The sequence below is a fragment of the Oncorhynchus masou genome, chromosome 16 (assembly GCF_036934945.1).
Source record: "Oncorhynchus masou masou isolate Uvic2021 chromosome 16, UVic_Omas_1.1, whole genome shotgun sequence".
Classification (NCBI taxonomy): Eukaryota; Metazoa; Chordata; class Actinopteri; order Salmoniformes; family Salmonidae; genus Oncorhynchus; species Oncorhynchus masou.
In genome coordinates, this window is record NC_088227.1 from 31,992,528 (window position 1) to 32,019,908 (window position 27,381).

Consider the following 27,381-nt stretch of genomic DNA (forward strand, 5'->3'; position numbering starts at 1 on the left):
GAAGCTGTTGATTGTGGGTGGCAGCTGGGTCCACTCTGAGAATGGGTGGCTGGGGCTGGGAAGGGGGTAGGGGAGGAGAGGTGCAAACTCACAGCACCACTTTGACCTGTAGGGAGAGATTAAAATGATTTTTCAGGGGGACTATTGGGGGCTGGGATGAATTGATGTTGGACAGAGGAGGGAAATGATAGATCTACAGCATGAAGTTTCTCTCTGTCATGTAAAGTGATACCTTGAGACTCCATTAGCCAACTTGAATAATTTATTTTCTAAAAGGATTTGTAGAGTTTTTATCATAACAGGTCAAGCTCAAAGTCAAGAGTTACATGTAACTCTATGTTGAGACCATTTTCTAAATAGGCTGCTTTAGTAAAAACTAAGAGTACTTAAAGAGGCAAGCAGCAGTTGTTATATCCATTTTTGGACTTTTGTAAATTCATGATATGCACCCATTGATTCTTGAAGATTATACTGTAACTTATAAATGTCTCATGAGCTTAGTTCAACTGTCATACCCCATCAGGACCCAAAATATAAGCTTGTTAAACCCCAATGTTTGTAAAAAAAAGTACACATAAACAAACACTGAATAGCCTAAAAACATGGTTAAAACAATCATTTTACATCATGGGTGGTCAGTCCTTGCATCCAGCCCATCCCTCAACGTTGTACTGAAACAGTGTTGGGGAGGACGCTTTGTTATTGTTTCAACTGCTGATTTCAATATTCCATATGGGAAAAACACCAGCAAAAACATATTCTTCAAACGAGAAAACCCATAGAACCAAAAGGCATACAAATCTAAATCCTAGACAATAACACCTAAAGCATCAGATAGGATTGTAGAACAGTCAAAGTAGCTGTCGATATGGGTCACAGGCAGGATCCCTATTAAAGCAGGTTGGAAATGACAGACCCTGCCAGTCTCCCAGCTTTCCTGAATCTATTCGCTTCTATCCACTGCTATTTATATGTTCCCTTTGAAATAGGTGTAAGAAGACGTTAAGCTAAACGGAAAAGAGATTTAGCATGGCTAGGCATCCGAGGAGAGATTTCAAACGTTACCCTTGTGAATAGTATGAAATAGGTAGGCAGCATATTTCTACAGTGCTGGACCCCTGCAGTTCACGAGACGGCGTCTCTTTTATATTAACTTGGTTAAAAGAGAAGTATGTCGAGCAAAACCTGTATTAACAGTTAATAAGCTACACATTGGTGGTGGATGTTTATGTACTATAAAGCATTGAGATCCTATAATTCAGTGACGTGATTCTATGTGTAATTGTATGAGGTAAAGTGTGAATAATGCCTTTGAGCATCTGTAAAAGCAATACATACCTCTAATTAATGATCAATTATTATGAATTTATTACATCCTATATATCCTGAGTAAGAATGCTATGTTAACTGATTTCCACAGGTCCAGAGATGAACTCAGGAACACTGTGTATTTAAAGGCTCTAGGAGGTTTTATGTTCAGTTAGCTAAGACCCCAACAGCCACCTCACTAAGATCCCTCTGACTATGCACATGGGAAGGAACAGAACCTCACAGAATCACTACATGAAGTCAATGAACCACATAATAATGCTAAATGAACTGAACTGAACTTATGAAACCTCTCTCTCTCTCGCTCTTATAAAAAGCTGTTAAGTGTGATTTACTTGATATCACAAAGCAGCACTTTAGGGCTGCATGATGTAATATCTGAGCATTGATGATGATGAATCGTAATGAAAGCCAGTGATGGGAGCTAGACAGTCTGCTATCTGTTGGAAGGAGGCTTGCTTTGTAACTCCTTCCCTGCAGAACAGATACAGGAGTCGTCTCTAACTCTATTCTATTGAACTTGTGTCGCGTTCTAGTTATGGGGGCTGAATCATTCAAGAAGCCATTTACTGAGAGAGAGAGAGAGAGAGAGAGAGAGAGAGAGAGAGAGAGAGAGAGAGAGAGAGAGAAAGAGAGAGAAAGAAAAGAGAGAGAGAGAGAGAGAGAGAGAGAGAGAGAGAGAAAGAGAGAGAGAGAGACAGAGAGAGAGAAAGAGAGAGAGAGAAAGAAAGAGAGAGAGAGAGAGAGAGAGAGAGAGAGAGAGAGAGAGAGAGAGAGAGAGAGAGAGAGAGAGAGAGAGAGAGAGAGAGAGAAGAGAGAGAGAGAGAGAGAGAGAGAGAGAGAGAGAGAGAGGGAGAAAGAGAGAGAGATTCTCCCTGCTAATTCCTTAGTTTTACTTTTTAGATTAGAGTGTATAGTTGTGTATTGCTAGATATTACTGCACTGTTGGAACTAGGAACACAAATTATTTGCTACACCTGCAATAATATCTAAATGAAAAGGAGGAACAGCGCTTAATGGGGAAATGGACCTGGGAGGAGATAGTATCTCCAGTGCGCTATTCTAGCCCGGTGCGCTCTATTCCAGCTCCTCGCATTGGCCGGGCTAGAATGGGCATCCAACCAGGAAGGAGGCTGCCGGCTCAGTGCTCCTGGTCTCCAGTACACCTCTTTGGACCAGGATATCCTGCGCCGGCTCTGCGTACTGTGTCTCCGGTGAGTCTGCACAGCCCAGTGCGTCCTGTGCCAGCAATGCAGGGCCAAAATAAACATCCAGCAGGACGGGTTGTGTCAGCTCTACACTCCAGACCTCCAGTGCGGCTCCACAGTCCAGTACGCCCTGTTCTTCCTCCCCGCACTCGCCCTGAGGTGCGTGTCCCCAGCCCGGTACCACCAGGGCCGGCAACATGCACCAGGCCTACAGTGCGCCTCGGCAGTCCAGAGCGTCCGGCAACAGTACCCAGTCCAGAGCGTCCGGCAACAGTACCCAGTCCAGAGCGTCCGGCGACAGTACCCAGTCCAGAGCGTCCAGCAACAGTACCCAGTCCGGAACCTCCAGCGACGGGCCACAGTCTGGTGCCTCCAACGACGGGCCACAGTCCGGAGCCTCCAACGAAGGACCACAGTCAGGAGCCTCCAACGACGGGCCACATTCAGGAGCCTCCAACAACAGGCCACAGTCCAGAGCCTCCAACCACGGGCCACAGTCAGGAGCCTCCAACGACAGGCCACAGTCCAGAGCCTCCAACCACGGGCCACAGTCAGGAGCCTCCAACCACGGGCCACAGTCAGGAGCCTCCAACGACAGGCCACAGTCAGGAGCCTCCAACCACGGGCCACAGTCAGGAGCCTCCAACGTCGGGCCACAGTCAGGAGCCTCCAGCGTCGGGCCACAGTCCGGAGCCTCCAACGTCGGGCCACAGTCAGGAGCCTCCAACGTCGGGCCACAGTCCAGAGCCTCCAACCACGGGCCACAGTCCAGAGCCTCCAACCACGGGCCACAGTCAGGAGCCTCCAGCGACGGGCCACAGTCAGGAGCCTCCAACGTCGGGCCACAGTCAGGCGCCTCCAACGTCGGGCCACAGTCCGGAGCCTCCAACAACAGGCCACAGTCCGGAGCCTCCAACCACGGGCCACAGTCAGGAGTCTCCAACGTCGGGCCACAGTCCGGAGCCTCCAACGACGGGCCACAGTCCGGAGCCTCCAACGACGGGCCACAGTCAGGAGTCTCCAACGACGGGCCACAGTCCGGAGCCTCCAACGACAGGCCACAGTCAGGAGCCTCCAACGACGGGCCACAGTTCAGAACATCCGACGATGATCCATGGGTCAGTGCTATAAGAGCGGACTCAGTGTAAAGAAGGGGGGCGGCGTCCAGAACCAGAACCGCCACCAAGGTTAGATGCCCAACCAGACCCTCCCATATGGGTTTAGATTTGCGGCCGGGAATCCGCACCTTTTGGGGGGGGGGGGGGGTACTGTCACACCCTAACCTTAGTTATCTTTGTTTTCTTTATTATTTTTGTTAGATCAAGGTGTGACAAGGGTGGTTGGTTTAGTTTTTTGTATTGTCTAGGTGTTTTTGTCGTGTCTAGGGTTTTTGTATATCTATGAGATTTTAGTATGTCAAGGTATATGTAGGTCTATGGTGGCCTGAATTGGTTCCCAATCTTTATTTATCAAACTTTATTTTTTATTAACTTTTTCATGAGTTTTCCCGAACACTCCAACTTCCCAGCACGGTGGGTCCAACAGTGCCAAATCCACCTGCACCTTACAGGACCTCTGGATCCGACGCAAGGTCCCGCCAGAGACGTCCTGGATAGGACATCTGTCCTCGGACACAGAGCTCCATGAGGGGCGGTCTGTTGATTTCCAGTCCTCCTGCAATACTGTACCGCTCACAGTCTGAGTCTCAGAGTAGAATCTGGTTGATTTACATTGAGGAGCATCTGTTGTCTGTGAAATATACACAAATACCACCTTAATAACTTGCAGGCAAGAAAACAAACATGACTACACTCTTAGAAAAAAAGAGTTGAAAAGGGGTGTTTCGGCTGTCCCCATATGGGAACCCTTTTTGCTTCCAGGTAGAACCCTTTTGGGTTCCATGTAGAATCATCCGTGGAAAAGGTTCTACATTAAATCCAAAATGACTCTACCTGGAACCCAAAAATGTTCCTCAAAGGTTTATCCTATGGTGACAGCAGAAGTACCTTTTAGGTTCTAGATAGCATCTTTTTTTCTGTGTCCCATGATATCATAACATCATTTCAACTTAATGTTTTCAAAGCATATTAGTCATCAAATAATAAGTACATACTTAGGCTGTGGGTTGCACAGTTCTATCCAAACAACTTAAGATAAATACTGAATAATTTACAAAAGAATGTAATATTAAATCAAGTGTCCTTTACCCAATACCTTCGGTTCCCTGCTGTGGGACATTATCCTTCTTGCTCTGAGTGAGAGATGCCATAGCAAAAGGTTACATAACGGAAAACTATCATGGAAAATGTAACAAAGGCAAAACCAAGGATAAAGGATATGCTGTCTACTTTAGTCAGTGTTAGGTTTTTTTTGTACATGGGTAAAAAAATAAAAATAAAGGAAAGATATTAAGCAATTATGTTATTGTAACCCAGTATTCCAACTTGCACGTCTTGTCATGTTGAGCTAGGGGTGGCGGTGTGTATGAAGGTGCGTGTAATGTCAGAGCGCATCGAGAGGGAGAGCGCTCCCACACAACTACTTATTGATTTTCTTTGTGCATTCCCCTCGTTGTCCACATGGAGGCAGTGAAGTGCAAACTATAAACACAGCTAGAATGATAAGCCAGATATTTCACCAGATGTAAAAATGTGAAGCATCCGGTTGGAGTTTCCACTCCTTACCAAATATGGTTATGAGAGGAATATTACTGGCCGGTCGTGGGAGAAGATGGAGCGAGATGGATTTTGGCCAATATTCTGCTAATTTTCTTATCGATGAAACAATTGATTTCGATAGTTTTCTGTTTCCAAAACTAGAATCCGAAACAAAGAGCGTGAACTACGTTTTGTTGACTTTGCAAACGTTGTTTTTTTAAAATGCGTTGTTTAGGAGTGCAAGGTGAAATTGAGTTATTGCACACGCGCACTTTGCAGAGTAGGTGTTCCTTAAAGAAAATATGCTAAAGAAATGCCATTAGGTTCGCACTAGTTTGCGCTTGGCTCTGCCCACCTCCTTGCGTGGTCTGACCGCTATGATTAATTTACTCCCATTGGAAACGACAGGGTCTGGTCTGTCTTGCGTTAGTTATAAAACATCTTTGCTATAAAGGGGCACTCGAGTTTGTGGTCTGTATGTGAAATAATCCGATTTCATGTCGAACGGTTTGTGCCTAACATAATGCTTGTTTAGATATTACAGGACATGTTTTCAAATTAGAAGATAGCAAGTGTGTCTAGAGGACATTCCATGAACCAGGGCTGTGTTCAGTACATAAAAACACGAGGAGGCTGGTGGTAGGATAGAACGGAGTGGTTTCCATACCTTTGATGTGTTTGATACCTTTCCAGTTATTCCTGTCATTCCCGCCATTACAATGGACCCGCCCTCCTATAGCTCCACCCACTATCAAATCAAATTTGATTTGTCACATACACATGGTTAGCAGATGTTAATGCAGAGTGTTTGTCAAAATGCTTGTGCTTCTAGTTCCGACCATGCAGTAATATCGAACAAGTAATCTAACAATTTCACAACAACTATGAATAAGAATATGGACATAAAAATATATGAATGAGTGATGGTACAGAACGGCATAGGCAAGATGTAGTAGATGGTATAGAGTGCAGTATATACATATGGGATGAGTAATGTAGGGTATGTAAACATTATATAAAGTGGCATTGTTTAAAGTGGCTAGTGATACATTTATTACACACATTTTTCATTATTAAAGCGGCAAGAGATGAGTCAGTATGTTGGCAGCAGCCACTCAATATTAGAGATGGCTGTTTAACAGTCTGATGGTCTTGAGATAGAAGCAGTTTTTCAGTCGCTCGGTCCCTGCTTTGATGCACCTGTACTGACCTCGCCTTCTGGATGATAGCGGGGTGAACAGGCAGCGGCTCGGGGGGTTGTTGTCCTTGATGATCTTTTTGGCCTTCCTGTGACATTGGGTGGTGTAGGTGTCCTGGAGGGCAGGTAGTTTGCCCCCGGTGATGTGTTGTGCAGACTTCACTACCCTCTGGAGAGCCTTACGGTTGTGGGCGGAGCAGTTGCCTACCAGGCGGTGATACAGCCCGACAGGATGCTCTCGATTGTGCATCTGTAAAGGTTTGAGGTTGAAGGTTGAAGGCTGCTGCGCCTTCTTCACCACGCTGTCTGTGTGGGTGGGCCAATTCAGTTTGTCCCTGATGTGTACGCCGAGGAACTTGAAACTTTCCACCTTCCCCACTACTGTCCTGTCGATGTGGATAGGGGGGTGCTCCCTCTGCTCCTTCCTGAAGTCCACGATCATCTCCGTAGTTTTGTTTACATTGAGTTTGAGGTTATTTTCCTGACAGCCTCCTCTGATAAAAATGTAATAGAATGTTCACGGAAACGGTGCTGTACTGAATGACCAGTTGAAACACAGGGAGGAGTTGGGCTGAAGCTTCAAAACACACCTGTTCCCTTTAAAGAGTAACTTTAATGAAACCAGATGTTTTAGACTTAATTACAGTGAAAGACGTAAATTCTGGTCTTCATTTTTGCCAGTTTGTTGCAAAAGTGATATATTTTGGTAGTTTAGTAGTAAATCTAGCTCCTTTTGCCCCTAGCAGGTCAAATCTACCATTGAAATCGTGATGTGGAGGTGTTCAGTATGAAATACACTCCCTTCTAGATGTGCTGTGTGGTAACGCCCAATGATTTATATATAAACTAGATTACTAATACCTTTATAAAATATATTTTGGAAGCTATAGAAATTAATGTATTAATGTCTACGTTCACTTTTTCAACATTTTTTTTTATTTTACTACGTAAGTCTGTTAAGAACAAATTCTTATTTTCAATGACGGCCTAGGAACAGTGGGTTAACTGCCTGTTCATGGGCAGAACAACAGATTCGCACCTTGTCAGCTCAGGGGTTTGAACTTGCAACCTTCCGGTTACTAGTCCAACGCACTAACCACTAGGCTACCCTGCCACCCCAAACTTATTTGAAAGGCCAAATCGAGCATGATGCCGCATCGTCATGCGCTTCCCAAATGTTGTAAGGATGCAGAGGGCTCCATATAGCGTTGTATAGCTCCACATCGACAAGATTGGTTGACTGTAGGTGAGGGCGGCAGGTCCTTTATAAACACAAACTCACAGACAGCAGATTGACCATGTAGAGCCTTTAAGGAAGCAGCGCAACGTCCTTTACACCCACACACTTCTAATTATGAAACGTGAAAGTATACTTGTGAGAGGGGATGCCTTGGTAGTACAGTCGTGGTCAAAAGTTTTGAGAATGACACAAATATACATTTTCACAGTCTGCTGCCTCAGTTTGTATGATGGGAATTTGCATATACTCCAGAATGTAATGAAGAGTGATCAGATGAAATGCAATTAATTGCAAAGTCCTCTTTGCCATGCAAATGAACTCAATCCCCCCAAAAACATTTCCACTGCATTTCAGCCCTGCCACAAAAGGACCAGCAGACATCATGTCTGTGATTCTCTCGTTAACACAGGTGTGAGTGTTGACGAGGACAAGGCTGGAGATCACTCTGTCATGCTAATTGAGTTCGAATGACAGACTGGAAGCTTCAAAGGGAGGGTGGTGCTTGGAATCATTGTTCTTCCTCTGTAACCATGGTTACCTGCAAGGAAACACGTGCCGTCATCATTGCTTTGTACATAAAGGGCTTCACAGGCAAGGATATTGCTGCCAGTAAGATTGCACCTGAATCAACCATTCATCAAGAACATCAAGGATCATCAAGAACTTCAAGGAGAGCGGTTCAATTGTTGTGAAGAAGGCTTCAGGGCCCCCAAGAAAGTCCAGCAAGCGCCAGGAACATCTCCTAAAGTTGATTCAGCTGGGGATCAGGGCACCACCAGTACAGAGCTTGCTCAGGAATGGCAGCAGGCAGGTGTGAGTACATCTGCACGCACAGTGAGAAGGAGACTTTTGGAGGATGGCCTGGTGTCAAAAAAGGGCAGCAAAGAAGCCACTTTGGTTTATTGGTTTTGGGTACTGAATAAAAACCTAACCCATTGTTTTTTTTAAACCTTTATTTAACTAGGAAAGTCAGTTAATAAGAACAAATTCTTATTTTAAATGGCGGTCTAGGAACAGTGGGTTAACTGCCTTGTTCAGGGGCAGAACAACAGATTTTAACCTTGTCTACTCTGGGATTTGATCTTCAAGATGATAATCACTTTTCCTCCCAACACAATACCTCAATAAATGTGATATTGCAAAAAATTGATTTTGCGGCCTGTTGTGGATTCAAATTTACACCATATGTGGCAATAAATGTCAAGATTTAGGCACCTTATCACAGTGAGCTAACTCACAGTTCAGAGCTGTATTTCTTTGTGATTCACATACATTTATTAATAGAGCGTGGCAGTGGACTTGTACCTGATCCCCCAAAATGTTGGGGATCATTTACACAACCCCAAAAGGAATATTTGTGAGCAATTCACCCAATCACAACTTCTAACCTGAATGCATTTTTTTGAAGATTTGAGGGGGTTGGGCAACGACTGAAATTGGGATTGAGACACCCACCAAATGGAGCAAATGTACCTCAAAGTATGTTGAAGAATGTACAAGAACGTTTGGGGAAAATGTGCCATTCAGTAAATCGTTCCGCAACGTAGTAAACGTTCAAGTGAACTGAACTCTCCCCAAGCTGCCACAAAGTCATGTTGTGGGTTTTATGGTTGGAGTGTCTGGGAAGGAGTTGGAGTGATTCTCTGTGATCTTTTAAGGAGGAGTCTGGGAGAATCTCAATTGCATTCTCCTCGCGTCCTCTCTCCTCACCTCCTTCTCAAAACCCATTGGATGAGAAAGTGAGAGGTCGGCAGGAAGAGGATCTATTCTTAGAATGGTGGGAAGGCGGTCATTGAAAATTATCATTTTTGTTTTTTTATTGAACCTTTATTCAACTAGGCAAGTCAGTTAGGAACAAATTCTTATTTACAATGGTAGCCTAGCCCAGCCAAACCCAGACAACGCTGAGCAAATTGTGCGCCACCCTATGGGAATGGAATTAATGGAACTGTATCAAACAACAAACATATGTAAACCATTACAATGAGCCTGTCCTCCTATAGCTCCTCCCACCAGCCTCCACTGTTCAGAATAGGTCTTTATGGACAGATAATTGAATACGTGTGTGTGTGTGTCCTTGGGTTCATTTTTAATGTACTTATTTATTTTCATGGCTAAAAATGTAGCCTGCTGTGCTTGGTATCTCCAAAATGCGCATAGACAGCTTGGATCATTAAGTTTGCCGAAGCCAAAACAATTGTAGGCCTGATCACAGACAGCAACAAGACAGCCTATAGGGAGGTCAGAGACCTCACCGTGTGGTGCAAGGACAACAACCTCTCCCTCAACGTGATCAAGACAAAGGAGATGATTGTGAACTACAGGAAAAGGAGGACCAAACACTTCCCCATTCTCATCGACGGGGCTGTAGTGGAGCAGGTTGAGAGCTTCAAGTTCCTTGGCGTCCACATCACCAGCAAACTAACTTGGTCCAAGCACACCAAGGCAGTCATGAAGAGGGCACGACAAAACCTATTCCCCCTCTGGAGACTGAAAATATTTAGTATGGGTCCTCAGATCCTCAAAAGGTTCTACAGCTGCACCATCGAGAGCATCCTGACGGGTTGCATCACTGCCTGGTATGGCAACTGCTCGGCCTCCGACTGCAAGGCACTACAGAGGATAGTGCCCAGTACATCACTGGGCCGTATGCCAGTAGCATACCACCCTGCATACCACTGCTGTCTTGCTTCTGAAGCTAAGCAGGGTTGGTCCTGGTCAGTTCCTGGATGGGAGACCAGATGCTGCTGGAAGTGGTGTTGTGGAGGGCCAGTAGGAAACACTCTTTCCTCTGATCTAAAAAATATCCCAATGCCCCAGGGCAGTGATTTGGGACACTGCCCTGTGTAGGGTGTCGTCTTTCGGGTGGGACGTTAAACAGGTGTCCTGACTCTCTGAGGTCATTAAAGATCTCATGGCCCTTATCGTAGGGGTGTTAACCTTGGTGTCCTGGCTAAATTCCCAATCTGGCCCTCAAACCATCATGGTCACCTAATAATCCCCAGTTTACAATTGGCTCATTAATCCCTCTCCCCTGTAACTATTCCCCAGGTTGTTGCTGCAAATGAGAGCGTGTTCTCAGTCAACTTACCTGGTAAAATAACAGATAAATAAATAAAAATAAATAAAACTGGGGCCAAGCTTCCTGCCATCCAAGACCTCTTTACCAGCTGGTGTCAGAGGAAGGCCCTAAAAATTGTCAAAGACTCCAGCCACCCTAGGGGTAGGTTTAAATACGGAAGACACATTTCAGCTGAAGGCATTCAGTTGTACAACTGTCTTGGTATCCCTCTTTCCCTTTCGACCCCCAAGCCATAAGACCCCTAAACATCTAATCAAATGACTACCCAGACTATTTGCATTGCCCCCCCCCTGCTTTTTACGCTGCTGCTACTCTCTGTTATTATCTATGTATAGTCACTTTAATTATTCTACCTACATGTACATATGACCTCAATTACCTAGATTAACCAGTGCCCCCACACATTGACTATGTACTGGTACCCTGTATATAGCTTCACTATTGTTATTTTACTGCTGCTCTTTAATAATTTGTTACTTTATTTATTTTTGCGTGTATTTTTCTTCAAACTGCATTGTTGGTTTTAAGGGCTTGTAAGTAAGAATTTCACTGTCAGGTCTCTACACCTGTTGGATTCGGCGCATGTGACAAATCAAATTAGATTTTATATTTCTTAGTCCTTTGAGCTGCTCTATCAGTTATTACGGTAATCCACGCCCATGTCCTTCCCCAACACTTGAATACGGGAGGGGTCTGGTACCACCATTTGCGCCGACAAGCCCTTCTGCCAGTGAAAAGTGCTAGTAACGCTACTGCCATTTGGCGCAGTTAAATATAGCTAGCAGCTACATCAATTTGCATAGCGTGGCGTCCTTACAGAATTTCCCATATTTGTCATTTTAAATCGTGTTTCAGTTTAGTATTTTTATACAGATATAAAAATGAGTTCAATTAACGTAAAAAAACTGAAAGTTAACGAGTTGAAGGACGAGCTGAAAAAGCGTCAGCTGTCGGACAAGGGGCTGAAGGCCGAGTTGATGGACCGGCTGCAGGCCGCGCTTGACGAAGAGGCCCTGGCTGGAGATGATCCCATTGGGCTGGAGGCCGCGGAGGGAGGCAGCTCTGGGGCCGCTGATGATCAAGAGGACATGGGGGAAGACGAAGAAGACGACGAGGATCCGGTCGAAGAAAGCATGGAGGCCAACGAGGAGGAGGAGAATGGAAACGGAGAGGGAGACCCCGCCGTAGAATGCGAGGAGAACGCGGCTCAGGAGGACGACGAAATGGGCGAGGTGGAAGATGAAGACATGGATCCAATGTTGAAGGAAGGTGTGGACGACATGGAGAAAATAACGTTAGACGCAGAGGATGGTGAGCCTGGAGATCAGCCAGCAGAGGGTGAGTCGCTGGTTCCATTTGAAAATCCCTGGACTGGTTGTCACATGTTTTTGCTATACGGGGTGTTTTCGTGAAGCCGGATTGATGTATATTGATTAGATAGGCTAGTGTAGCTAGCAAATTGGGGTAATATTGTTTAACTTGGTCCTAACGTACTGCGTGGAGACTACCATTGGCCTCACGCTTGATGTAATTTTAGCTGAATGGGTGGTTAGCATGCTAACATAGTTAGCATTCTTTTGTGTAGTTGCTAACTAGAATAGCTAGCTCGCGATTCTAGCGAACGGTGGACAATAATCTGCGGGCGCTGGTGGGCTCGTGGTTCTAAATGGTTAACTGTATGACTCGGAGTATCCTAAATTCTTATACAAACGGGTTCTCGAACTGGTTCTAGAAACGTAGCTAAATGCAAGTATTTTAAAACGGTAGTTGGCTAGTTATCGGATTTAGATAACACTAGCTGGCTAAGATATTTTTGAATGAACGAGCAAGAAGTGGCTAACTAGCTTTTAAGCTAACTAGCTAGTTAGTCGCGAATGCTATTGTGGGGGAAGGGGGTCAATCAAAAATAGTCTGCATTTGTTTTTTTTTTGTCTGACTTGTCGCAGTATGCTATTGTATTGACCGCAACATCTGAGACGGGTGGACAATGGTCTATTTCCCTGATCTTTTTTTAATGAATAGTAACGCTGGGTTATTGTACCCATTTTACTGTGTTTAACTCCTCACATATGTCCTCCAATTGTTGGCCGGCTACAATGTAACCAACCTTACTCCCTGATCAAAGCAGCCTTAGCCTTCTACTGTCTTCCATCACATTCAATGAAAGTAAAGTAATGAGGTCCTAATGGACTAGTAGTTAGTCATCTGTGGGCCAACCCTACCACAGTCACAGTGCGACCTATCCTTTCAATAAAGGAGCACCTCATTATATTTTTCTTTTATTTCCAAAGGGGATGCGGACAAAGACACGAATGCTGATCAGAAGAATAAGAAGGGTGTTAAGAGACGCCGGGAGGAACATGGAAGGGGCTACTTTGAATTTATTGAAGAGAACAAATACAGCTGGTAAGGATGGGAGACAAAATGGCCTTTGGTATGTCTGAAGCGCCATCACAGCTATGTGAACTGTATTGGCTTTAAGCGCCAATGCATTAACTAGCGACAAAACCCTCACTTAACTAACTTTTGTCAACATTACTTAAGATTCATACATGTTTGAATTGAGGGTCATCCCTGGCTTTTAAATGAACCTTACCATTTAACCCATGCAGTGACCACATGCACCCCTAAATGGACTGCATAATATAGCAAGAGGAATGAACAGTAATGTTCTATTGTTCCCCATTCGGTCTCTTTGTGCAGGAAGGTTTACTGTGTACACTGAAAAGGTGACGCAACACTGCTAAAAAAAGAAATGCACGAGAGAGTAGTGGAGTGGGGGGGGCGGGGGGGGTTGCGTAAGGGTACAAGGATGTAGAACTTTTTTCTGGACGCTCGAGTTGCAGATTGGTACTCTCCACGGACTGCTCATTGTTCCTGGTCGCATAGTATTTGTCTTTTCTGATTGTCTCTCTCCACTTTGTCATTTTATTCCGTGTGGTTGATGTGTTTTTTTTACAGGAATGCTTTCTCGCCGTACAGTCACACTGTGCATCATGGGCTGGTTTCCAGGGTACTTCAAATGGAGATCCCCATTGAGCTTTTTAGTCCAAGACTAGGCTTGATCTGTCTGGGAAACTGCCTCCATGTTTATCTGGAACTATATTTGTTTTTTTTTCATTGACCAAGTGGACTGTTATCTTGTCATCAAGATGTCACTCTAGCCCTACACTAGCCCACCCTGTTCCTGGAGAGCTATCCTCCTGTAGGTTTTCATTTTAACCCCAGTTGTAACTAACCTGGTTCAGTTTATCAGCCAGCTAATTATTTGAACCAGGTGCGTTAGATAAGGGTTGTACTGAATTTACAGGACAGTAGTTCTCCAGGAACCAGGGTTGAAGAAACCTGCTCTGACTGGTGTAAACTAAGAAACCATTGACTGTGCAGCAGAGGCCTTAGTAGCTGTTGGCCAAATCAATCATGGAATCTCCATCGCACCACCCTGGATGACCTCTGGCAAGACTAAATGATCCTTGGTCTGAGTGCGGTCTGACTAATGGTGCAATTAGTGGTTCCCCGACTACATATATAGTCAGGTCTAGTGTGGAGAGAACTGTGCAAACAAATTTACCCACTCACTACTATCAGTCGCTCTGGGTAAGAGTGTCAGCTAAATGATTAAAATACAAATGACAATGTATTTACATTTTTAATCTAAGCACAGTGCTTTTGAGGACAGAGTACAATTACCAACCCAAAAAGTGTTGGTACAAATATGAATAACCACCCCACGTGACTATCTCTTGTTCTAATTGGTGCAGAGACTCACATTTTCTATAAATGCTGCATTATGGTGTTTCTCTTCCTGTGCCCGGGGCAGTGTTTAATCCTGAGGCAGTGTTTAATCCTGCAAAGGCTTCCGTCTACATTCTGTGGACAGACATTTATCCTCATGTTTTAATCCTCGCCAGTGTAAATATTTGTAGGCTAGTTTTATAAACAACGCTTCCCCCTGGGAAACGGCTTTATTCTGTTTCTGAATTCCTTAAAGTTTTAAGTCAGTGTAGCACAATATTCAGCTTGTTTGCCTCTCTGTTCCATGACCATGAGGCTGCAGCTTTCACCTTTAGTGAGAGCAGCGCCACACAGTTAAATACATCCAGCATCCTTTTATCCTTCTTGACCAGGAATCTCCACAGCCATAAACAGTTTATGCACACAAGAAGGCCTATTGGCTATTAAGGCTTTTATAATAAGAAATATAGCCCCTAGGACTAGTTCAAATATATATATATATATATATATTTATTTCTCCATTGCTTTGAGGCATCACTGCAGGTATGTATTTGTCTTGTCGTGATTTCTTTAAAATACACCGGACCCCAGAAACTTAAATGTTGGAGTTCTATTTCCGCCCATATTCTTCTTGGCTATTTCCATCGATGCCCTCTTCTTCAGAGAGGTCATCCCAACCGGATGGCCACCCTGGTAGGGCATTCTGGTTCCGTGCGACAGGTTCTAATTCTCTGACATTGTTACTGACGGGCTTTGTTCTCTTTCAGGTCTAGTCTCAAGTCTCCACTGCCACCCCTGGAAGAGGAAGATGAAGAGTTTGACGATACAACAGTCTGTCTGGACAACTGTGAGTGATGTTTGGTGTATAGCGTGGCCGACAGTGCTGGGTTTATTTAATCACTCTACAAACACATGCTCAGAAGACATAGCTCCACCTCGCTGTCTGTTTGCCATGTCGTTCAATATTCTCACGTCTCTTCTATTGTATAGGAATACGGCTTAAAACCTCTTGCGACGAGCAATCCCGTATCCGGGAGCGTAATTATAGCCTCAAGCTCGTTGCCATAACACAACATTAACTATTTTTGAAAATCGCAAATGAAATGAAATAAATATTGGCTCACATGCTTAGCCTTTTGTTAACAACACTGTCATCTCAGATTTTCAAAATATGCTTTTCAACCATAGCTACACTAGCATTTGTGTAAGAGTATTGATAGCTAGCATAGCATTAAGCCTAGCATTCAGCAGGCAACATCTTCACAAAAACAAGAAAAGCATTCAAATAAAATCATTTACCTTTGAAGAACTTTGGATGTTTTCAATGAGGAGACTCTGTTAGATAGCAAATGTTCAGTTTTTCCAAAAATGTTATTTGTGTAGGAGAAATTGCTCCGTTTTGTTCATCACGTTTGGCTAAGAAAAAAACCCCGAAAATTCAGTCATTACAACGCTGAACCTTTTTCCAAATTAACTCCATAATATCGACAGAAACATGGCAAACGTTGTTTAGAATCAATCCTCAAGGTGTTTTTCACATCTATTCGATGGTAAATCATTCGTGGCAGTTGCCTTTCTCTTCTGAACCAAATGGAAACGTGCATGCAGCTGGAGATTACACAATAATTTCGACGGAGGACACCAGGCGGACACCTGGTAAATGTAGTCTCTTATGGTCAATCTTCCAATGATATGCCTACAAATACGTCACAATGCTGCAGACACCTTGGGGAAACGACAGAAAGTGTAGGCTCATTCCTTGCGCGTTCACAGCCATATAAGGAGACATTGGAACACAGCACATTCAAAATCTGGAGCATTTCCTGTTTGAAATTTCATCTTGGTTTCGCTTGTAGCATCAGTTCTGTGGCACTCACAGATAATATCTTTGCAGTTTTGGAAACGTCAGTGTTTTCTTTCCAAAGCTGTCAATTATATGCATAGCCGAGCATCTTTTCGTGACAAAATATCTTGTTTTAAACGGGAACGTTTTTCATCCAAAAATGAAATACTGCCCCATGTGTGATGGGACACACTATATGGCATGTCAGGGAACTGAGAAGATAACTGAATAATTGATGCGTTTGTTTGTCATCAGATAACTGCGACCTGCACTTCAAGGTGTCCCGGGACCGGTACAGCGCGTCCTCTCTCACCATGGAGAGCTTTGCCTACCTTTGGTCTGGGGGCAGGGCCTCGTACGGCCTGACCCAGGGCAAGGCCTGTTACGAGATGAAGGTAAGGAGAAACACTGCTTCTCTTGTCTAGCCCAGTTGTCATTTCATTAGTAATTGTGAATTCGTTTTTACCCCAGAAACCCATAATCATTTTTCTCCATTTTTAAAATATACATGCACCATCAGATTTTATCACCAAGTTGTGCCCTCAAATGGCTTTTTATTTATTTCAGCTTTATTAAACCAGGTAGGCCATTTGACGACAAGTTGTCATTTCCAACTGTAACCTGGCCAAGATAAAGCAAAGCAGTGTGACAAAAACACTTACACATAAACAAATGTACAGTCAATAACACAATAGAAAAATCAATGTACAGTGTGTACAAATGTAGGGAGGTAAGAAAATAAATAGGCCATAAATACAAAATAATCACTATTTAGCATTAACGTAATTTTTTTATTTATTTGTAAGCCATCATACTAACATTACCAATGTAATATTGTGGTTCTAGTTAACTGAGAAGATTCCAGTGAAGCACATCTTCAGTAAGAACATGGAGGTCCATGAGGTTCAGGTTGGATGGTCCATGGCTACTGGCAGTCTGCTCCTCGGTCAGTAGTATCAATCTATAGGTTTTTTCTCCAAAAATAGAATGGTTCTTATGGGGTGTTGGTGCTCTCTAAAGGCTGTTAGGAAGCATAACATGTAACTTGAAATGATATAGCCTGTTGTAGTTTGCAAGGTGACTATGAAATGAGTGCAGAAACACTGAAATCCAGAAATAATTTAATGATGCATTTTTAATTCTCTACTTTTAGTTCCCTGAACCAGTCAACTGTGTATCATGTCTGATGTGAGTTGTATTGTGTCATTGCAGGTGAGGAGGAGCATTCTTATGCCTACTCTGGCAAAGGCAAGAAGACTACCAACTGCGTGACTGAAGATTTTGGAGAGACTTACGATGAGAACGACGTCATCTGCTGCCTCATCGTAAGTAGCCGTCCTCCATTTATTTGTAATTGTTGCCATAATGTGAATGGACAGGCAGATTTAAAATACATTTTCAGACTTTCTGTGATGTCAAGAATTCCTCATCAATGAGGCAAACGCACACAAAATATTTATTTATATGAAAACATGATTTGTCTGCCACACCCTCTGTTCATAAAGTAAAGCATTTCCACCTAAACCGGTTTGACGACTTCCTTGTTGGTACCAAACATTTTGAGCTGTCAATGTTCCATTGAAACTACAAGCTTAAAAAAAAAAATATATGTGTGTGTATATATATATATGTATATGTATGTATTTTGATATATATAATCAATACACACATGTATATATTGCTCAAAAAATAAAGGGAACACTAACACTTTCCTAGATCTGAATGAATGAAATATTATTAAATACTTTTTTCTTTACATAGTGGAATGTGCTGACAACAAAATCACACACAAATTATCAATGGAAATCAAATTTATCAACCCACGGAGGTCTGGATTTGGAGTCATACTCAAAATTAAAGTGGAAAACCACACTACAGGCTGATCCAACTTTGATGTAATGTCTTTAAAACAAGTCAAAATGAGGCTCAGTAGTGTGTGTGGCCTCCACGTGCCTGTATGACCTCCCTACAATGCCTGGGCATGCTCCTGATGAGGTGGCGGATGGTCTCCTGAGGGATCTCCTCCCAGACCTGGACTAAAGCATCCGCCAACTCCTGGACAGTCTGTGGTGCAACGTGGCGTTGGTGGATGGAGCGAGACATGATGTCCCAGATGTGCTCAATTGGATTCAGGTCTGGAGAACGTGCGGGCCAGTCCATAGCGTCAATGCCTTCCTCTTGCAGGAACTGCTGAGACACTCCAGCCACATGAGGTCTAGCATTGTCTTGCATTAGCAGGAACCCAGGGCCAACCGCACCAGCATATGGTCTCACAAGGGATCTGAGGATCTCATCTCGCTACGTAATGGCAGTCAGGCTACCTCTGGCGAGCACATGGAGGGCTGTTCTGCCCCCCCAAAGAAATGCCACACCATGACTGACCCACGGCCAAACCGGTCATGCTGGAGGATGTTGCAGGCAGCAGAACGTTCTCCGCGGCGTCTCCAGACTCTGTCACGTGTGCTCAGTGTGAACCTGCTTTCATCTGTGAAGAGCACAGGGCGCCAGTGGCGAATTTGCCAGTCTTGGTGTTCTCTGGCAAATGCCAAACATCCTGCACGGTTTTGGGCTGTAAGCACAACCCCCACCTGTGGACGTCGGGCACTCATACCACCCTCATGGAGTCTGTTTCTGACCGTTTGAGCAGACACATGCACATTTGTGGCCTGCTGGAGGTCATTTTGCAGGGTTCTGGCAGTGCTCCTCCTGCTCCTCCTTGCACAAAGGTGGAGGTAGCGGTCCTGATACTGGGTTGTTGCCCTCCTACGGTCTCCTCCACGTCTCCTGATGTACTGGCCTGTCTCCTGGTAGCGCCTCCATGCTCTGGACACTACGCTGACAGACGCAGCAAACTTTCTTGCCACAGCTCGCATTGATGTGCCATCCTGGATGAGCTGCACTACCTGAGCCACTTGCCTGGGTTGTAGACTCCGTGTCATGCTACCACTAGAGTGAAAGCACCGCCAGCATTCAAAAGTGACCAAAACATCAGCCAGGAAGCATAGGAACTGAGAAGTGGTCTGGTCACCACCTGCAGAACCACTCCTTTATTGGGGGTGTTTTGCTAATTGCCTATAGTTTCCACCTGTTGTCTATTCCATTTGCACAACAGCATGTGAAATGTATTGTCAATCAGTGTTGCTTCCTAAGTGGACAGTTTGATTTCACAGAAGTGTGATTGACTTGGAGTTACGTTGTGTTGTTTAAGTGTTCCCTTTATTTTTTTAGTGACCTGCTGTAGGAAGGTGTGGGTGTGTATGTAAGTGTATATATAAATACACACAGAAACAATTATTTTCTATTGCAGAATTTTGAGGGTGAGGAGGTGGAGATTTCCTTTTCTAAGAATGGTAAGGAGCCAGTTGTGGCCTTCCAGGTCAGTAAGGAGTCCCTGGCTGGGAGAGCTCTCTTCCCCCATGTCATCTGCCACAACTGTTCTGTGGAGTTCAACTTTGGCCAGATGGAAACACCCTACTTCCCCCAGCCAGAGGGCTACACCTTCCTGCAGCAGGTCGCCATGGACGACCGTGTCCGCGGACCCAAGGGACCCAACACCAAGAAGGAGTGTGAGGTAACTATGTGAACCCATAACGTCACTAGCAGTGACTTGTTTGACACAAAGGCCTCCCTAGCAATGGGATCTATCCTTGGGTTCAACCAATATTTCAAAATAAACGGCTAGCAAAATGTAACAGATGCAAAAAAATAAAACATTCGGGGTGCCTCTTTCTCACATGTATGTGCATAACTCCTACCATCGTTACTGATCTGTTGTGTATGTGTTATTTTAGGTGATTGCTATGGTAGGCCTGCCCGGCTCAGGAAAGACCACCTGGGTAAACAAGCACATCCAGGAGAACCCTGGGAAATATTACATCCTGGGCAGCGACACCATCGTGGAGAAGATGATGGTCAGTGTTGTTCTGACTCATGGTGTTTGGAGCCTCCAGTATTTTAGAATGTGTTCTCTCTGTACTGTTCTGAGAATGGGGTTCTAGTTGTCTGTCAATTTAGTTTGTGAAATGAACTTCCAGTCCTATCCAGTGTTCCCTAAAAAAACATGTAGGCACTGAACAAATTTCAGGTCTGAGCGCAAACTTGAATGTTGTGAAAATTCTTTGCAACTTCCAGCGCACGTTTACTGTGATCACTGAGGCTGTACCTGCTTTAAGTTAGTTTCAGACAGTGGTCAAGTAGGCTACTATAGCTATTTCATTATAATGTGGACCGGAGTGGCCAACCATCAAAAATAATGGACAAAATGCATCCATAACATTTTAACACGGAAATAACTGTTCAATCATTCAGCCTACATTAACCTGTTTATTTACTTGTATATCAGACAAGGAGGTGACAATGTTGTTTGATGCAAGAAACCACTTTACAAATAAAATGCATTATTAATCCTATACCATTATTACAGGATCAGACAAATGATGCTACCCTCTGCCTATTGGCTACATAGATCATTCAAACCTGTCTCAAAATACAACACTGCCCTTTAAGACAAAGACCTGTACATGTTTTGTTCTCTTCAAATCAAATGTATTTATATAGCCCTTCTTACATCAGCTGATATATCAAAGTGCTCTACAGAAACCCAGCCTAAAACCCCAAACAGCGAGCAATGCAGGTGTAGAAGCACGTAGGGCACAATCCCTCCACCATTGCTGACTACAAATGATCTATAACTGGGCTAGTAACTCACTAACGAGCTAAGAATGTGAACAAAATGTTCATACGTGACTACATGCATCTCTCACTTTGATCTCAAAACAAGTGAATCTACTCACGACCACTCATGCTGTAAACGCATTCCAGCTCAAAGTGAGTGGCACAGATCCACATATGGCAATGGTCTATTTGCATATAGGCCTACTGCAGCTCTGATTTGTTATGATGCACTGGTTTGTGTAGAGTACGGTTTGATTTGTGCATGTCGATACAATAGAATCCTACTCCGATGCGTTCTGCCTACAACAGTCTCTTGCATAGTTTTGCATACCAAGTCTTGCAAAGTGAATTTTGTTTCGGTATGTTGCTTTGAAAGTGACTCTTACATTGATTAGAACACAATTCCCAAAGTAACGGGCTAGGTTGATAGCTTTAACTAAGGGGGAGAACTCTGAACTTCACTCAAATTTCTAATCTCGTACTTCTCTGTGTGGGCTGATATTTCTTCTGTGTAGCAGTCCTGGGGGAGCTGTGCGCAGCTTAGAGGGAACATTGGTCCGATCCTAATGGTTGTATAAGCAGTCCCTGCTCATTTGGCACGGTAGGCCTATAACCTGTCCTATGTATATGTGGTATCTTGTGGCACAGCTATTCATTTTTCTCTGTGTAGATTGGCAGCTTGAAGCGTCAGGCGAAGGACACAACTAAGCTCACGGCCATTTCCCAGCGTGCTCCTCTCTTCCTGGGCAAGTTCATTGAGATCGCTGCTCGCAAGAAGAGGAACTATATCCTGGACCATGTAAGTCATATTCTAAACAATCACAGCCAATGATCTCATACACTTTAAATTGACCTTTTAGTCTGTCTTACTGTGAATAAAGTATTAATCTTTGAATATACATGGAACAAATGGTATACTGTATGTAAATACTGATGCGTACGTCATGATATAGGGTAGAAAGGCTTGTATGAGAGACAGTCTAGCACTGGCCTATATAAAGTGCCAACAAAGCAGCCCAAATCCTTTTTATTTCTACTACTACAATCAGTCAACATTATTAGTAATTTCCCCCATCCTTCCTCTCCCCAGACCAACCTGTCTGCCCCAGGCCAGAAGAGGAAGATGTGTCTGTTTGCTGGGTACCAGCGGAAGGCTGTGGTGGTCTGCCCCTCAGACGACGACTACAAGGAGAGGGCCCAGAAGAAGGCAGAGAGCGACGGCAAAGACGTGCCCGAGCACGCTCTCCTCAAAATGAAAGGTAACGACGTGAGCTACTATACTAATAAGTGTTAAATGTAGACTGGTCCCCTGTGCTAAAAAGCTAGCTATTGTTATCACTAATCCCAGAAGACTTCAGAAAGTTGTAGTACACTGATTTTAACCTCCCAAAAAACGTACTCGTTTTCATATAACCCCTCGACGCTTTGCCCAGTCGTGGCTGTCTGTGTCACAAGTGGCCACATCAGGGGGGCAGAGTGACCCTCTCCTAAACTCTGTCAGGGGCACTACCCCTGCCTCTGGACCTGGTGAGAAGAACACAGCGCTTTCCATGATCCTTCATCACTTCAAATCTATTTTTTTGTTTGTTATGGTGGACATCATAAGCTATTATTCATACACTGGTCTTTCATTGGGGCTGTTACTTGACCATCGTTTAATGGCTCTTCTCGTGTAGGATTCTTCACCCTGCCAGAGGAGGGCGACAGCTTCGCTGAGGTGAGCTACGCTGAGCTGCAGAAGGAGGAGTCCTCCAAGCTAGTGGAGCAATACAAGGAGGAGAGCAAGGCGGCCCTGCCGGCTGAGAAGAAGCCTAACCAGGGGGCCTTGACCCCCAATAGAGGAGGTGTTGTCCGGGGTGGAGGCAGAGGCAAGAACCAGTTCAACCGCGGAGGAGGACCCGGCCAGAGAGGAGTTGTACGAGGAGGCTTCCAGCAGAGGGGCAACTTCAGAGGAGGTGGGTTGTTGGCCATATTGGTCATATTAGGGATTTGGTCCAGTTTTAGCCTCGCCACCAATTGCTAAAATGTTCCTTGTTTTGTGTGCACTTATCTGATAGAACTGGACAGGTGAAGTCCAATCAAACCACTTTTTCCAATCAAAGGCCTCTGCTCTTACACTTTTAATTTCTCCTTTAATTATTGAGTAGTAGAGAAATGGCTTCCTAATCATTAAAGATGTACCGCCGGTCTAATGTGTGTGTCCAACATGTCTGCCCCCACCCAGCTCCAGGTCCTCGTGCTGGGTTCACTCGCCCCCCTCGAGGCTTCATGCCCCCTCCAGCCTTCAGGGGTGGATTCGCCAACCGGGGCAACTTCAACAGGGGCGGCGGCCTCATGGCCCCCCAGCGTGGGGCCCCAAGAGGGGGACCAATTAGGGGCAACATGGGCTACAGAGGTGGAGCCATGAACAGGGGCGGTCCACCAATGAACAGGGGTGGAGCCAACATGAGCCGGGGAGGTGGAGCCAACATGAGCCGGGGAGGTGGAGCCAACATGAGCCGGGGAGGTGGAGCCAACATGAGCCGGGGAGGTGGAGCCAACATGAGCCGGGGAGGTGGAGCCAACATGAGCCGGGGAGGTGGAGCCAACATGAGCCGGGGGGGTGGCGCCAACATGAGCCGGGGCGGCGGAGGAAACAGGGTCAACTTTAACCAGGTGGGTTGGGTTGATGCAATGGAGAAATACACGTTGGTCCTGCTTTATTTGAATATTCCCCTATAGAGGGTGTGCAGATGCTCAAACGATCGACTGCAACTTGTTGATATTAGCAACTTGCTAGGATTAGGGGTGGTGGATAGTTGAACATTTCTAAACCATCTTTAGGAGACTATCCAAATAGTGTTAGGAAAGGTTAATGTTACCATAGTGAATTGAATAGGGAGATGTTAATAAGTGTGTTCCCTCCCCAGGGGTTCCAGCCCAGGGGAGGCAGCAGCCGTGGAAACTTCGGCAATAAGAGCAGCGGATTTGGTGATGGCAGGAATGTTGGAGGTCGTGGTGGCGGATTTGGGGACAGTAGAAACTCTGGAGGGCGTGGCGGGGGATTTGGGGACAACAGGAACGCTGGAGGACGTGGCAGGGGATTTGTGGACAGCAGGAATGCTGGAGGACGTGGAGGCTTTGGATTCGGCATGGACAAGGCTCAGGCCTTCAACCAGAGCTGGCAGCAAGGGGTGAGTTTCTGTTTGATGTCGAAGGGCAAATCCTCACTTGTTAGCCTTGTACTACAATTGATACCACTGACTTTGCTGGTAACTGCTTTGAGGGAAAATGTACATGATGTGGTTCTCACCTAGTTACACAAAAAAAGTATGTGGACATGTGCTTGTTGAACATCTCATTCCAAATTCATGGGCAGTAATATTGAGCTGCCCCCCCCCCTTTGCCACTATAACAGCCTCCCCTCTTCTGGGAAGGCTTTCCACTAGATGTTGGAACATTGCTGCGGGTCCTTGCCTCCATTCAGCCTCAAGCGTTGGTGAGGTCGGGGACTAATGTTGGACGGTTAGGCCTAGCTCGCAGTCGCCATTCCAATTAATCCTAAAGGTTTCCGAGAGGGTTGGGGTCTGGGCTGTGCGCAGGCCCTCAAGTTCTTCTACACTGATCTTGACAAACCATTTCTGTATGGACCTCGCTTTGTGCATGGAGGCATTATCATGCTGAAGCAGGAAAGGGCCTTACCCAAACTGTTGCCACAAACTCAGGGGCCTAGCCCGAACCATGAAAAATGTCCCCAGACCATTCCTCATCCACCAAACTTTACAGTTTGCACTATACTTTCAGGCAGGTAGTGTATTCCTAGCATCCGCCAAACCCAGACTGCTAGATGGTGACGCGTGATTCATCACTCCAGAGAATGCGTTTGCACTGCCCCAGAGTTCAATGGCTTTACACCACTCATGGAAACCCATTTCATGAAGCTCCTGACAAACAGTTCTTGTAGTGATGTTGCTTCTGGGGGCAGTTTTGGAACTTGGTGATGAGTGTTTCAATCGTGGAGCATGTTTGGCCTACCACTTCGCTGCTGAGCCGTTGTTGCTCCTAGATGTTTCCGCTTCACAATAACAGCACTCAGTTGACTGGGGCGGCTCTAGTAGGGCAGAAATTTGCCAGACTGACTAGTTGGAAAGGTGGCATCCTATGACTGTGCCACAATGAGTCACTGAGCTCTCAGTAAGGTATGCTCGGTTTTATACACCTGTCATCAATGGGTGTGGCAGAAATAGCCAAATCCACTCATTTGAAGGGTGTCCACATACTTTTGTGTGTGTATATGTATGTATGTATGTATGTATATTTAATTTTATTTATTTATTTCTGTCTGCGTCTAACTCCCTGTATCTCTGTCCCCAGTTATGGAACCAGAAGCCATGGAGACAGCAGTATCAGCCAGGATACTATTAGACTTTCTGATCAAAAGGACTGGTGGAAAATAATGGAAACCCACCACGAGCCACAGACGTCCGTCTCTCCCACCTGTTTTTTTTCTAGAACCAACTTTTAAATTAAAAACAAAAAATACGACAAGACTATGGAGCAACATTCCACATGAGGAAAGGAGTCTCTTTGAAGCTTTATGGGTTTTTTCATTTGATTTTGTACATTTTATGATATTTTTCCAAATTTTAAAGAAATCCCATGCTTTTAAAAAATCCCATGTTTGAGAAATATACCACAACATTTTTGCTCTGCTTCAGTGAAATGTTTGAAAGATTTTCATGGTTGTGCTTTTCTTTTTCTTTTTTTTACTAAATGTAAATATTGTTTGTTGTATAAGGAGTGAGAACACTTACTAACTGAAAGGAACCATCTTTTGAGGCATGGTAGCAATATTATTGTTAGTGATTGTATATGTAGTCCGTAAGCAACAAACAGTTATTTTGCGTCAAACGCCATTATTAGATTTGTCTATTGTTATTTTTCATTATAACGTCAAGCATGTAATCTAAACTCCATAGATCTACAATAAACAACATATTTGCTTTTTTACAAACTTCTATGGCTTATGACTTTTAATTGAGTTCAAAGGTTACCTAAAGTACCTTTTGAATGGGCAATGGCCTGGTTTGCTACTTCAAACAACAAGGACATCCGCCCTCATCTCACCACAGTTGGCGCTTCACATTATGCTACCTATTGATGTAATTCATCCATCATTGATGCACAACTAGCTTTTCTTTTCATCTTCAATGATACAGTTTATTCTTATTGAGAATCTTTTGCAAGAGCGACTAGGGGTGTATTCCCTAGGGAGCAAGTTAAACGGGGAGGGAGCTTTTGAAACCGGAGTTCCTCCAATAGAAACTAGTTTTTCGTTGCAAACGTTTTCAGTTTTTGATGACACCCCTATTCATCTGGATGCATTGTACTTTAACTATTTGAGCAAAGTCATTTCTATAGGACAGTTGTTTCCGTAGGATATTGGAAGCCATTTTAGCACTACATTATGCCTTTGATATTGTCATTTTGTGATTTGTATATGTCTTGATATTTAGGGCACATTACTGATTGTGGAACCTGACGAGGCTTGCTTCTCGGGTGTAGATTGAAGTGTGCTTTTATTTAATTTTTCCATATGTTTATTTGGTGTTGTGGCATTTTTATAACCTGGTTAAGCTTTGATTGCTGCGTTTGTAAATAAGACTACACATTAGGCTAGTCCTACATGACCAAACAAACCATTTTCCCTTTGTTTACGTTTAATGTTCTGTGCTATTTGAACCTAGCCTGATTACCAGTCTCTGCTATCATGCCAACTCCTTGTCACTCATTGTCAATGGGAGATGGCAAGAGCACAAACATCTGGGACCAGGCTAATTTAAACCACTGTTTCAATGGAAGAGTATATAAATTATGTGGCTGGTTTAGCACATGTTCAACACTCGGTTGTATGCTATATTGAAAATGGGTGGTGGTAAAAACTACAGCAGTTTGCATTTACACCAGCAAATAAAGGGCTACGTCATGTCAGTGTATACCCACCAGTGTATACCCACCACCCTCACTGATACTAGATGTGAGCGACCATTGAAACATTCAAAACTCTCCTGTAGTGTGTGTGTGTAATGGGGATCCAGAGACCTGAAGACTTGCGTTAACTCCCGAATGCTACAGCGTTGGCTTAAGATCAGTGGGCTAACAGTCTTGTCCCACAGACGATCCAGGTTCAAACCAAGTCAGAGTCATATGGTTAAGTTGTGTGAACCTTCTGATCAAATGAATTGGTGGCGGTGTAGCTGGACAATGGCAGCTCTTACATTGAACCTCATGCAGCTCAGGCCGAGTAGCCTGCCAGCAGTGTTAAAGTGATGTGTGTTCCACTATAACATTGTTTCTAGATCACTGAAAACAATTGTATTGCGAGTCCATTTTGTGATTGTTTTATTAGCTTATTTAACATTTTATGAACATGGTG

General features: G+C 44.4%; 1 protein-coding gene across 1 annotated transcript; it reads left to right on the forward strand.

The window, feature by feature from the left end:
* The first annotated feature begins 11,431 nt into the window (after nucleotides 1-11,431).
* On the forward strand, nucleotides 11,432-25,963 carry LOC135557840 (heterogeneous nuclear ribonucleoprotein U-like). Its single transcript, XM_064991494.1, has 14 exons — nucleotides 11,432-12,052; nucleotides 13,006-13,120; nucleotides 15,217-15,296; nucleotides 16,548-16,687; nucleotides 17,139-17,238; nucleotides 17,505-17,617; nucleotides 19,600-19,863; nucleotides 20,084-20,203; nucleotides 21,637-21,765; nucleotides 22,057-22,225; nucleotides 22,643-22,921; nucleotides 23,191-23,621; nucleotides 23,876-24,139; nucleotides 25,320-25,963. The coding sequence occupies exons 1-14, from the start codon at nucleotides 11,596-11,598 to the stop codon at nucleotides 25,368-25,370; spliced, it is 2,712 nt and encodes a 903-aa protein (XP_064847566.1). The 5' UTR covers nucleotides 11,432-11,595; the 3' UTR covers nucleotides 25,371-25,963.
* Nucleotides 25,964-27,381: the final 1,418 nt, after the last annotated feature.

Coding starts and splice junctions, on each gene's coding strand:
- LOC135557840 (XM_064991494.1), top strand. CDS start 11,596: ATGAGTTCAATTAACGTAAAAAAACTGAAAGTTAACGAGTTGAAGGAC. Junction 15,297..16,547: donor AACAGTCTGTCTGGACAACT/GTGAGTGATGTT, acceptor GTTTGTCATCAG/ATAACTGCGACCTGCACTTC. Junction 20,204..21,636: donor CCATCGTGGAGAAGATGATG/GTCAGTGTTGTT, acceptor TTCTCTGTGTAG/ATTGGCAGCTTGAAGCGTCA.